General features: G+C 39.0%; 1 protein-coding gene across 1 annotated transcript; it reads right to left on the bottom strand.

The window, feature by feature from the left end:
* Positions 1-1,266: 1,266 nt before the first annotated feature.
* Positions 1,267-12,136, bottom strand: cyp27c1 (cytochrome P450, family 27, subfamily C, polypeptide 1). Its single transcript, XM_079667161.1, has 9 exons — positions 11,543-12,136; positions 8,904-9,094; positions 8,175-8,374; positions 7,783-7,992; positions 7,030-7,193; positions 3,009-3,175; positions 2,730-2,808; positions 2,298-2,501; positions 1,267-1,889 (listed from the first exon to the last, which is right to left on the bottom strand). Exons 1-9 carry the CDS (start codon positions 11,831-11,833, stop codon positions 1,770-1,772), a joined length of 1,626 nt encoding a protein of 541 aa, XP_079523287.1. The 5' UTR covers positions 11,834-12,136; the 3' UTR covers positions 1,267-1,769.
* Between the last annotated feature and the right edge of the window lie 2,453 nt (positions 12,137-14,589).

Consider the following 14,589-nt stretch of genomic DNA (forward strand, 5'->3'; position numbering starts at 1 on the left):
GGAATTCTTGAGTCCCGAGGTCCTCCAACAATGCAACATGTTATATACCACATAAAACAATAAAAAAAATTGTGCGAGTAGAATTGAAAGAGGAATTTATCTTGGTGTTTCTGGTGCATAAATAAACAAATATACATACAAATAAAAGAATGATAAAAAAGATATATATATATATATATAAAATGAAATATGTGCAGTAACAATGTGCAGAATTTGGAGGGTTGTGCAGGACTGACAGTGTTAGGATGAACAATGTGAATACAATTGCTTACTACAGCTTTCCAATAAATTAGATCATTTATTTTCAATGTATTCTATGTAAATAACATATTTATATGCCACTGTAGAGCACATTGATTTGCATTGTGTCCGAAGTTGTCGGCAGGATCAATAAGTCCAAAGCGCAAGGAGAATTCCCTCGAGGGAGAATTCTGGAAAGCTGCCTGCTCAAGTCCTGAAATGATCCAGTGTGGTCTTGAGTACCAGTTCGCCTATAGGCCTACGTCAATGTGTGTTCTGGATACGTATACCATTAAAAAGTTTGGACACACACTCAAAGTTTTGTATTCATTTTAATGTGTTCTACATTGTAGATTTATACTGAAGATATTGATTATACATCAAAACTATAAAAGAACACATATGGAATTATTTAGTAAACAAAACAATTGTTAAAGAATCCAGAATATGATTTATATTTTGCTGGCAGAATGCTGAGGTATTCATGCTGCTAAGTGTGCCTTGAATTCTGAATACATCACCAACAGTGACAACAGAAAATCCCCCCCACACCATCACACTTCCTCCTCCATGCTTCACGGTGGGAACCACACATGCAGATACCATCCGCTCACCTTCTTGTTGCACTTTTATTGTCATTACACAGTAAAGGTACTACGTAACAAAACAGTTTCTCTGCATTTGACCCATCCTAATGTTAGGAGCAGTGGGCTGCCATTATGAACGGCGCCCGGGGAGCAATGTAGGGAACGGTGCCTTGCGCACCTCGGTAGCGCTTAATCTTGCCGGGACTTGAACTGGTAACCTTCCAGTTGCCAAGCAAAGCCCCTATGGACTTCACCGCCTAATTCAGAACGCTGCTGCTCGAGTCCTCACTAACACTAAGTGGATCACATCACTCCAGTTCTGAAGTCTTTACACTGGCTTCCTGTATGCCATCTCCTTACATTGCCCACACTGTCACTTTATGAGTATTGTGGACTCCGACTTATACATTGAAATTGGACAAACACAACAGACACACCGTTTATAAATCATATTTAGATCTTTATTGTTTTCCAACATATAATTGGGGCTAAAGTAACAAATGGATGAGATAGAAAAAAGAGCAGATAAATAAAAAGTTATTAAAATATTATTTTTCCTCTATACAAACCACAGTGATCCTTAAAACTGCACAGTCTTACAAATGGTCTCCTCTTGCACTAACTTTTATATATATTCTGAATCAGAGGAAAAGTTCCTTTTCATTTCAAAATAAAAACATTCCTATGATTACAATTTTTAAATTTGAAAATATAAAAACTGTTTTTGTGTACCTAATGTGTTTGATATAGTGATTTAACTTAGGCAGGAAAGGAAGTGTGAGTATATAGATTGTAATCATTTCCTCCCCTCTGGCACACTATTTTGAAGTAAGTAAAACAGTCTTCGCTCGGTACCTAAAATCTGTGACGAGAGAAAGATATAAAAGTTAAATGAATGGTATCATTTCAAACACAGTACAGTATACCCTGTAGAGTGTGAGACTAGTTTTCTCTGTCAATGAACTGCAGGTTGATGGGGTCGGCAGGGCAGAGCAGGCCATGGGTTTTGGACTTGACTTCAGAAGTCAGAGGAGAAACGGAGATGTGGAACTTTTGAATGAGCTGTACAAGGAGCAAAGACACAGACATGTCAATCAGAAGATATTAATCAGAACATTTGCAATTGTGTTTTTAAAAATTGTTAGTAGCACAGCTGGGAGCAGTCAAGCTTCCTCATAAATTAATTGTTTGCATTATTTTTAAATATTGCAGATTTGTGTGTGTATGATCCCTACGGTGAAACACCTGAATACCCGAGGTCTGTTGAATCAGCTCATTTAAATCAGGGATAACAACAATATTGTGATTTTGTTGTTGTTATTGTTATAATATTACTGCAGCTTACTTGTGTGTTTGATGAATAAAATTGCCTTGCCTCAGAAGCTCATCAAGCTACACTTCATTTGTTTATATAACTAGATGTATTTATTTATTAATTTGTTAATATATTCAATTATTTATTTCTCCTACCCTTGTGAGAGCCAGATGCATCTCTAACTCAGCTATTCTCTTGCCGATGCAGCTCCTGATGCCATAGCCAAAGGGAATTGAGCCAAAGTTGTCTACTCGATCTGTGGAATCTTTCCGTATCCAGCGAGATGGCTGGAAGTTTAGAGAATCGTGGAAGTTCTCTTCATCGAAAGACGTGGAGTAGTGACAAAGGGCCAGCTGAGTCTAGTGAAATGAGCAGACAACAAAATGTCAGTTATGTAAGGAAACAGCTGGGCTATTATACATGCATGTGTATGAGACTGAGGAACAGAAAGGTGTATGAGCAATGCTGGATCGTGTTACATCTGGTTCCCCTGACATGTTTTTGTTGGCTAACTTTCATGGTGACGCTTTTTCTTCAGCACATACACACATGAGGAATCACATCTATTATATTTATTTCAGTCTTACCCCTTTGGGGATGAAGTATCCGCCCACCACCAAGTCATCCTGGGTAATCCGTCCGTTGCCAGGGAGAACTGGAAAAAGCCTGCTCCCAGGGAGGGGTGCAACACAGGGGGGAAATTAAATCTACTCGTGAAAGTATTTAACAAAGTCAAGCCCAAATGTATAAAGTCTATTAAACCATTGCTCTGTTGTTTTCACTCACTGCAAGTTATAGCAAACCAAAACCTAAGACTTTGACAATAAGAAAAAAGCTTAATAATTAAAAACCAACACAGTGTGTACCTGAGTGTCTCTTTGACCAGCCCTCTGATAAGAGGCAGGCGAGAGACATCATCTGCTGTGGCCACTGCTCCCGGTCCAAGAGTTTTGGTCACTTCGTTGTAGATTTGCTGCTGTATATGTGGGTGCCGTGCTAAAAGGTAGCTGGCCCATGAAAGGGTGAAGGATGTCTGTGAAAAAAAAAAGTGTATTTTGAATATTTCTCTCAACATATCTTTTAATTTGTAGTATATTAGTATTGTAACAGAAAATAGGCCCCAGTTCCTTTTTACCACTCTTAAATTGTCTTTTAAATCCCTGTAACCCCCCCTGTGTTGTGCCATCACCTACTCTATGTGAAAAGTTCATTTCATTTTTTAATGATAAAGTCTTGGCCATCAGATCTTCCCCTCCTCCTCTCACCTTAGAACCAGCTGTGTCTCCTGTGTGCTCAGCTGTCTTCGAGCAGTTTGACCTGGTTTCACTGCCCGAGTTATCTGATGTGGTTAAAAAATTGAAACCTTCACAATACCCCTTAGACAGTATTCCTCCGAGACTACTGAAAGACGTTTTTACTACTATTGGGTCATATATTTTAACTTCGATAAATATCTCTCTCACCTCAGGCTGCGTTCCAACCTTTTTTAAACACGCTGTAGTGCAGCCTCTTATCAAAAAACAGAACCTTGATAATTCTGTTCTCTCCAACTTTAGACCTATTTCTAAGCTTCCCTTCCTGTCTAAAGTCCTAGAGAAAGTGGTGTTAGCGCAACTGCAGTCACACCTTGTTTTAAACTGCATATCAGAGAAGTTTCAGTCTGGTTTTAAATCACGCCACAGCACAGAAACTGCTCTCCTAAGAGTTTTGAATGATCTTTTAACTGTTGATTCTGGGAATTATGCTGTGCTTGTGGTTTTAGATTTGTCTGCTGCTTTTGACACCATTGACCACCAAATTATTTTATCACGCCTTGAACTGTGTGTTGGAATTAAAAGGTAATGTCCTAAAATGGTGTCAATCCTATCTGTCAGAAAGGAACTTGTCTGTGCATCTTGGCCAGTATTCTTCAGCTGCAGCCCCACTAGCATATGGGGTCCCTCAAGGTTCTATCCTAGGCCCCATTTGGTTCAGTCTGTATTTACTACCTCTGGGGTCAATTTTTAAAAAGCATAACATTTCTTACCATTGCTTTGCAGACAATTTGCAGGTATACCTGCCTATAAAAGCAAATAAGGAGTCTAGAATTGCCTTGCTTAGCTGTCTGAAAGACATAAAATCATGGATGGAAATCAACTTCTTGACTCTCAACGAAAACAAGACAGATTATAATATTTGGACAGTCTGAACTCCTGGATGGCTTTAATAGTGTACTCGGCCCCTTAGCCTCCTACAGCCGTCCCTCTGTCAAGACAAGCTTCTTCCAGCTGCGGCTTATGGGGAAGGTAAAAGCCTATCTTCCTAGTAAGGAATTTGAACAACTAACCGACCTATTTATAACGTCTTGTTTAGACTATTGTAACTCACTGTATATTGGGGTTGATAAGTGTTTGATCCGTCGCCTGCAGCTGGTCCAAAATACGGCTGCACGCGCTCTTACTGGGAAGAGACGTCATGACCACATCACACCCGTTTTGGCAGACCTTCATTGGCTTCTTTTCAGCTACAGGATCGCATTCAAGTACTTACTTGTTGCTTTTAAATCATTGTATGGACTGGCACCACATTACCTGTCTGAGTTGTTGCACCGCCATGCTCCAGCTAGAGCATTGCGATCAGCTCAGCAAAATATGTTGGTGGTTCCTCAGTGCAGGAAAAAAACCTGAGTGACAGGGCTTTCAGTGTTGCAGCTCCAAGACTGTGGCACAGCCTCCCAGGACATATCCGGACTGCTGAGTCTATTGAACCTTTTAAATCTCAGCTAAAAACTCACCTCTTTGCACTGGCTTTTAATACTAGTTGAAGATTACATTTTTACATTTGTATGTTTTTTTTTATTTATATGTTTCTAGTTATTGTGTTTTTTATCATGTTTTTAATTATTGTATCACATTGTGTTATTTAATATTTTAGTTATTGCCTGTACAGCACTTTGGTCAACTGAAGGTTGTTTTAAATGTACTATATAAATAAATAAATAAAGATTGAGATTGAGATATTGTTCATTTGTTCTTAATTGAAATCTCTTTGGAAAATGTATGCCTATGTTTTTCTTGATACTTTTGCAATATACGCTGATAAAGAGTTAGGATGTTGTATCTGTATGTGCGCACTAAAAAAAAAACATAACTGTGTGTATTTGTATGTCCCTATATTAGAAGCATGTTCATGTATACAAAAAACTGAGTGGAAAAACTGAATTTCAATAAATCTTCTTAAACCAGCTTCTTAAGCCAGCTTTCACACCCAGACGCTTAGCCAAATCATATACACTTAATAGCATTACAGTGAGTAGATTACCTCAAATAATATAAGGATACTGCAGATTTAAAATAATCCTGATTAATTAGAGAAAACAAAAGGTATTAATCCAATTACCGTACATTTAACTTTAATTCTCAAACTCTGACACGCTATTGCCCAATCTCACAGATTGGTAGTGCCCTGTCAACTTCTATTATATATATCTTTTGTTCTCAACTCTGCCAAACTATTATTTTTTCAAATCTCAGACATCTTCATTTCAATAACGTAGGCAGATAGTGCGTTATATTTTCTTTTATGAAATCTTATCTTTACTGACTGTGCTGTTAGCTTGTTGCCCTAGCCTAATATTGACTTCTTTTCTTGATCATCAGCTAAGCTAGCCAACCTGAACGCGGCTGTTGAGCTAAGTCCACTGAAGTGGCTAGTTTCACTAGCTAATGCCGACTATCATTTTAATTATATAGACTCTACTTCACCCCAGATAGTATTAATTCTGGCCGTCGTGGAGGGAAAGTTTGGTTGGATCTAAAATGATCATTGAAAACCTTGATGTCATCTTTTCATCTGGCCTCTTTACTTTTCCAACCATGCATTTTATGACATGGATTGGTAGAAGACGAGTAGACTAATGATCAAAATAGTCTCTTTCACTGTATCACAGGTCTTATCATCCTTATCACTGTTGTGTCTCCCACCTCCCTCTCCCCCCTACTCTAATCTAATCAGACAGGGACAGATGCTGTTGACACGTCACCTCAGACAAAGCTGGACAGGAATCATATGACAAAAGCTCATCATGCAACAGCTCAGAAAGGCCTGGACCTCTCCCCTTAAATCTCTCACATCTTTTTTTCAATTTAAAACACCAATGACTCGTCTTAAGCCCCCTGATGATGCTAGTTCCCAAACTTTTTTCCTGTTTCTTGAAAGATTCCCTTTTCCTCAAGCTCTTTATTGTCCCCCTCATCGCACCTCTGGTCAGTCTGTGCTATAATTCTGTCTGTGGCTAACATGTCTTGACAGCTCTCTTGTGTGCCGAGTAAGGGTAATACACCATGGGGTCAGGTAATGGCTTGGTTAAGCCCACCGCCTACTGGGACGTGGCCGTTGCAACAAGTTAAACAAAAACACACAACCATTTATCATGTGGCCCCCAGCTCAGAACAAAAGAGTCTGCTCTCATAATTATCATTAACCTGACAGTACCCCCAACAAATTAGGTAGGAACAGTGCAAATGTGCACACAGTATACACAGACACCTAAAAAGAAATGCACTTCATTGTAAATAGACCTACAGTCCTAACAACTTACAGTACAATATCTATATAATTTAGTTTTAATTTACAAGCACATGAACGCTCAGCACAGCTGTCTGGTGGAGGAGAATAAAAGAGACAAAAGCCCCCCTGTGTAGATATAACAGACAATGACATATGAAAAGAAACTAAAGCCGAGTGAGAACAAGTTTGTCAGAGGGATACTATGTAACCTCCGATTCACTGTTCTGACCTGACGCTGGCACAGCTACACAGGAATGGATGTGGCGCCAGAAACCTAACCCTTGAAACCCAAGACTGACACGCACGCACGCACACACAAGGATTACACAAAACACACACCGTGTCAACTCCAGCCAGCAGCATCTCCGTTAAATTGGCGTAGATCTCCTCCAAGTTCATTTCCCTGGTAACGAGCATGTGTGTGAGCATCCCCCCCTTCACCTCCTCTCCTCGCTCCACTTTGGCCTTAATTTCCGAAAGTCTCTTATCGACGTGAATCTGACCTTGAATTAGAAAGCAACAAAGAAGGTAGGATGAATGGAAAGGGAGGAAGTAGGGGGAGTTGAAGGAGGGTAGCGAGGGAATTGAAAAAAAACTGAACAGGTTATGCAACTGTGGGACCCCATACTCCCACTACCCCATGGCAGAGCAGTGAGATTTATATGCAAATCAACATTCCTTTCTATTGATGCAAGGCTCTTATACAAAAAAGTAGGGTTTTCGGTTTAAGGATTACAGCTGGCAAAGCATTATCCAACATGTTTACCAAAAAAGTAGTAGTAGTAGTAGTAGTAGTAGTAGTAGTAGTAGTAGTAGTAGTAGTAGTAGTAGTAGTCATCATTACAAACATTTTTCCAAGTGGAGGATGTGAAAACAGTTGTAAATGTATCCTGTTGTTCTGGAGAAGCTTGGTAAACAATGATGATGTTTTCAAGGGTTATCTTTGCAACAAATTCTTATTGGATGTGGAGAACAGAATTGCAGTAAAACCTGTTGAATGAGAAAGTACTGTTGCTACTGCAGGCAGATGGTTTGCCAAAACTAACATGTATACCAAACAGTGTTAAAGTAGCTGTCATGTAAAATGCTCACTGAATTTGAAGAGGCCATCCCAGGAGCAACAGAACTCGTCCCAGGGTTTGGGGAATACAGGTCGCAGCCACTTGGGGATCGCCCCTGCATACATGGTCGTCTTGAAGGAGCTGAACATGAGGTGCAGCGCTCCGATGTAGTCTTGGGTTTCCTGGGGAATGTCATTTTCCAAACAACCCAGTCGGGACTCGTACAATATGACTGCGACACCTTTAAAGATAAAAAAGGGATAGGAGGATTAATCTTTTTGGTGCAGCTGCAACAAGAATTCCTTACTCCTCACTTGTTTCTATGTTAAAGTGTAACTTGAATGTAACGCAGGTGCATCATAATTTCATCATTTTTAAATCCATTCAATTCATTCACACAACCTCTGTTGCATTTCTACCAACCTTCCATGGCATATTTGAAGAACAGGTCATTGACATTAAGGACAGTTGCTCCGTCAGACTCCTGGGTGCGCAAAATACGAACTCTATTGATAAGGTCATCGACCACTTCGTTCACATCGTCAGAGAACAATGCTACGTCACGGGGCCGCATGACGAGCTGCCTGAGCACGCTCCGCATCTTCAGCCAGTCTTCTCCCTCCCTGGAGAACACCACACAAGTGACACAAGCAGGACATGTTGGCATTGTTTAATGTAATGCAAGACATTTCTGGACATATAGTGGGAACAACCTTGTTGTGTTATTAATGACAATTTACATTTTGTACTGTTTATTTCTAGTCTTTTAAATGTTTCTCTTTTGTTCTATGCCTTGTCTTTTTATGCTGCTGCAACGCAAAATTTTCCCAAATTGGGATCAATAAAGTACTTCTTATATCTTATCCATAAAAAGAAACAAATAAAATCTTTTAGAATTTGCGCGGTTGTGAAATTGCATTTTCTGTAAATCGCTTTGGACAAAAGTGTTAGCGAAATAAATGCATTTTAGTGTGATGCTGGTGAAGCTGTTGAAAAACTAAAAGTATGTATGCCAAAGTGTGCAATGTTGTGCTGTAGTCATCTACACATAATGGAAACTAAAAGGGATTATCCTGCTGACCTCAAAGTAATTAACTTCAGTAGGTCTTTGTGCAGATTCAATCATTCATCTAAGTTTGAAGTGGCACTCACGCTGAAATGAGGCCAGTGGAACGGCCTCTCATGTCTCTGTACTCCTTCCAGGACTCCATGTTCGCTCTCTGAGGGGCAACACCCTCGGCCCTCAGCACTTCAGCCACCAGGTCACGGTGCGCCACCGAGACCACCAGTTGCGGCCCAAAACGGGACTTAAATATTTTTCCAAACTTCTTACTGTGCTCCATCTATAAAGCAAGAGTCACACATAACAATACATATTCACATTCAGACTGACATATTCTTTATGAAATTAAAATGTAATGTAATTTGCAGATATTGGCTATGAGGTTAACTGTTGTCTGTGCATGTAGTGTGTTGAGCATGCCAATGTTAAGATTACCAGTGCTAAGTAAATATTTATAGCAATGTTAACATTTCATTTCATTTCAAACCTTTATTTATCCAGATTGTCCCTGGACGTTCTCTTTTAGCAAACACAACAATAGACTAGGCTCCCCAAATGTGTAAATCGTTCTGATTTCTCAGTTACAAGCCTACAACTAGCACAAATTCCCCTATGTTTATTACCTAAAATGATGAATGAAGGGGGGAAATTGTAAGCAAGTTTTGCCAAAAAGAGTCACTCAATTGGCAAAACGTAAACATGAAAATCATAGCAGTTATTTTAGATTTTTGTCAAAACTATTTGGCAAACAACTAATTTTTGCACACTTTGTGTCAGCACTGCCTAGTTAGTATCATGGCCAAATGTGTGGTCAAAGGAGTATAAGACGCTTACATTTGCCAGAAAATAGACTGTGTGTGGCTCCACCAGGCACATAGAATTACAAATATTTGGATAACAGTGGTATTAATCCAAACTGGATAAAATAGAAAGGGATATGGCAAATAAGATGCAGTGTGGGTCATATCATCAGGTTGAGTCAAGTTTTAACACAAGATGAACAGTACTTAGTGATAGTAATTACTTGTCCTGATAAAGAGTACACTGCACCAAGTGTGTGACACACAGGGTAACAAATACTCTTTCTGTGTGCCTGGCAAAGTTTATAACTCAAAATACTTATTTTTACTATTTAGTCTTCATCTTCTGCCAGAACCTTTCCCAACATAGCATAAATATCCTTTAAGAGATGAACATTTAAATAGCTGAATGGTTTACAGGGGGAGTATGCAGATGTAGCTAGAGTGCAAACAAATTGAATTATAATAATAAGCTTGAGGAATAAAGATAAGGATAAAAATACTTCTGATTAGTATTGAGACTAATGAGTATGCTGGATTATAAACAGTTCAAGGCTTTGTCAGGCTCACTGAATAATACAGTGTTATCCTATTAAAATGTGGATAAAGTAATGGAATGCATTAGGCAGATTTGTGTTCAATGCCGTGCCAATCAAGTTTCAAAACGTGATAGATTTAGGGATTATAAGTAATGACGGATTATAGACTGTATGCCTGACAAAGCACATTCGAAGTATTACTGCTCAGACAGTTTAATGAGACATATAAACCCAAAATTTAAAACAATACAAATGTTTTCTCTTAACAGTAATGCTAATAATCAATCTAGATTAAGATTATGGATTTTAATGCTATTTTATTTCTATTTCAGAAATACTTTGGACTGTTTATTTCTTGTGTCTTAAATGTCTCTTATGTACATTGCCTTGTTTTATAATGCTGCTGCAACGCAAACAATTCCCACATTGGGATCAATACAGTACCTATCTATCCAATTATCTATCTAAAGGTGGGAGGTTATTGATGTTAGAGATATTGACTGTAGACATGCCTGCCTTTTCTCAAATAGTATTATGGGCCGTTTCATATAAAAAGGTGTATTTCTTATTGTATAGAAATTCTTCAAAGAGTAATAAATAAAACAGGTTTAAAACCTTAAAAATTGGATTGAAAAAAACCCTTACATTACTTGATGATGCAACTGTTTTTCTTTTCTTTCATTTTTTTAAAAGATTGTCTCATGTATGATTTTGAAAATGTTGCTAAATTCATGTATTAATGGCACATTTTGATACTGTACCACCATGAGAATAGGACCATTATCTCTCTTAGACCTGGGGGGTCTCCAGCAATCCTGTAGGCCTATGGTCTTTTAAAGGCTGTAGTGGGTTCTCAGTTTAAAAGCTACAGTGGAGATCCATTGTCCATTTGTCATACTAGCTTGTCCCAAAGGAGGCTAAACAGCACTCCAAAGTTATATAAAGCTTACATGGGAATATTGGCAGAGGTAACTTGACTTCTCATCAACATATCTGAATCAAAATGGGTTCAATGGGTTTATGAAATTCATAAAATCATATCATTTTTTTCTAAAAAAATGAACCTCGCTGTATAAAATGAGTGTGAGCTCTAGGATGACCACAGCCTTGTGAAACTTTACAACCACAAATAAATGGTTGAGGGCTTTCAGGGGATGGATGGCAATCAACAAATGAACTTCTTGAAAAATGCTCCAAAAGTAATTGTAATACTTAAATTGTAGTTTTGTGTGTAACGGTTTTCTTTTTTCAATCTTTTTTTTCATATTGTAATTGGGATAACGTGTTTTTTATTTTTCAATGAAACACAAAGAAATTATTTTATATGTAAAAAAAAAAAAAATCAAAACAAAATGCACAAAGAGAGGAATGGGTTGTGGACACCATTACCTGTATTTCGTGAATTCTGCTGAACCCGTCTCTCCAGAAGAACTCTACCAGGTTGGAGAGGGTGCTGGGTCCAGGCATCTCCTCCAGGCTCAGGATTCTGGGCTTCTCGCTGACAGCCGCCGATGAGATAACACTTTCCGGCATGGCTCCTTCCCCAGCCTCGGAGATCCCAAAAGCATCGCTGGCTGCAGACTTATGCAAGGCGCGGCAAATGAAGAACAGCTGCTTCTTTAGCCGGTCGTTCTGAACTTTCTTCCAGCATGCTGTCGTTAAATGATTCAGCATTGCCATTATTTGGATACTTTTGGACTTTTCCGTGAGCACAAAAAAAAGATGTATGATTGATTCTTTTTGCAAAGTATTCAAACTGCCGAATTGATATCTGCAGATGCTCCTGGCAAATAAGACACCGTCCCCACAGTGAGGAAATGTGATATAACATGGGATGTATTCGGAGACGCTTTTAAAGAGTTGCTTGTATAACGTACACTCAGGAGCAGATCCGGAAAAGAGGATTGGACGTTCTTTTCAAAAGAAGGGAGGGATAAGTCTGTTTTCGGTTGTGGGCGTTTCCACCAACTGCTGTTGAGTTTCACTTTTTCATTGGTAAATTCGAGCACGTGCCAAAAGAAGCTTATATAACGTCAATCAACCAGCCTGTGTGCACGAGCCAATACACATCAGGTAATCAGTGGAGGAGCTATAGCAGTGGCGTAGCCACCATAGGGCCAGTTTACTCATTGGCCTGCCCTGAGAAAGATCGGTGTTTTAAAGCCTATTATTATTATACATTTTTGTATTCACCCATTGAGAATATCCAAGCATTCAAAGTGAAATTCAAGTGAACAAATATTGAGTGGAATTAATGTTGTATTTTTTAAATCTCTTTATATACAGTCTAGACTCTATGGTTTTATCCACTGAACTGAACTAATTTCCGGTAAAAGCTGGTTGAGGCTGTATGAAGATTTTCCCTGGGTGGAATACAGCGTAAGTAGGGACGTGCTTTTCTGTAAAATGTGCAGACATTTCCCCATTCGGCTGAAGCCGAATAGTCCATTTAGCTTAGGAACCTTCCTAACGGAGTGAAATGACCCGGAAGTCCCTCAGTGGCAGCCATGATAAGTGCCGTTCGAATTCTCTAGTCCAGGGTTGCGTTTCGATAATCCAAAAATCAGCTCCTAAATTCTATCCCTATCTCCTATTCCTTGACCTCTGAGTGAAATGTCACGGGGTTAAGGGATAGTGGATAGGAGAATTCAAAAGGTATTAGGAGAAGAGACTGCGGAACTTTAGAGAATCCGAATGCACTTTCACTATCCGACGTGTTTATGATGCGCCAGCGGACGTCATTTTGTGCGTCTGCTGCTGTGGGGAAACTATGGAAACTACAGTTTTCTATACAGCGGACTACAACATGTATGTATAATAAGAACAAGGGACTACTGTAAACTCATCTAGAGACTCTGCACCGTGCTCTGATGCTGTTGCTTTATGCTTTATAAACGTGGACAACAGAGAAACATATTCTTCATGACCAAAGTTGGAATTTAAATAAAAAATGAAAGTGAAATTTATGCTCGTCACCCTTTCCCTCCGGTCCACATTACTACAAATGATCCCAATACGTATGATTGTATGAACTATGAAAAGATCTTAAAATCAATACAAATGTATTTATTATAAACGTTAGTCTTTAACACCTATCACTGTGTACATCACCATTCAAACATCTTTTAAAAAGTTGAACAAACCCCACACAGCTCAGTAAAATGTTGACTTTATTTGATCATTTCAGTAACACCTAACGTTCATATCTCTTTTTTTTATTATAATACTGATGAACGTTCAAAACAAAGCACTTTGGCAACTTACCACATACGTTTTAAAATGCTTAATAAGCACCGTAACTTTCATGATATAATTTCTCCGTCATAATCGTTTGTTTCCGTGAACGGCCGACTGTTGTGTGACGCAAATGCTGCGGCTGCAAGGCATTGTGGGGCAGCATTTTCTCCTCTCCTGTCGGTAAGGGAGGTCCAGTGGTTCCTAAACTAAAGGAGGTTATAAAGGAAGTTTGAAACCTCCTTTCCTATCATTCTAGAGAATTGGAACAGCACTTAACATGGCTGCCACTGACGTACTTCCGGGTAATTTCACTTGGTTAGGAAGGTTCCTAAGCTAAATGGACTATTGGAACGCAACCTAGGGCTGCAGTCGGATAATCCAAAAATCAGCTCCTAAATTCTAACCCTATCGTCTATTCCTTGACCTCTGAGTGAAACATCATGGGGTTAAGGGATAGTGGATAGGAGAATTCAAAAGGACTTAGGAGAAGAGACTTAGAGAATCCGACTGCACTTTCACTATCCGGTGTGTTTATGATGCGCCAGCGGACGTCATAAATGTGCATCTGCTGCTGTGGGGAAACTATGGAAACTACAGTTTTCTATATAGCGGACTACAACATGGATGTATAATAAGAACGACGGACTACTGTAAACTCATCTAGAGACTCTGCACCGTGCTCTGATGGTGTTGCTTTATGCTTTATGAACGTGGACAACAGAGAAACATATTCTTCATGACCAAAGTTTGAATTGAAATAAAAAAGGAAAGTGAAACGTATGCTCGTCACCCACTTCCTTCGGTCCACATTAATACAAATGATCCCAATACGGATGATTGTATGAACTATGAAAAGATCTTAAAATAAATACAAATGTATTTATTATAAACGTTAGTCCTTAACATCTATCACAGTGGATATCACCATTCAAACATCTTTTAAAAGTTGAACAACCACACAGCTCAGTGAAGACTGTGAAATGTTGACTTTATTTGATAATTTCAGTAAAAACTAACGTTCTAATTACAGGGACATTCTCCCTGGAGTAACTAAGGGCTAAGTGCCTTACTCAAGGGCACACTAGTGGTGGTGTTCTAGGTGGGATTTGTAGCTTTGCTGGCTGTTTACAGTTAACTTTTGGTAGTATGCTAAAGTGATTCTAATACGAATGGAGCTTATATGTATTTGTTATTTTTGT

Source organism: Notothenia rossii, assembly GCF_949606895.1.
Source record: "Notothenia rossii genome assembly, chromosome: 2".
Classification (NCBI taxonomy): domain Eukaryota; kingdom Metazoa; phylum Chordata; class Actinopteri; order Perciformes; family Nototheniidae; genus Notothenia; species Notothenia rossii.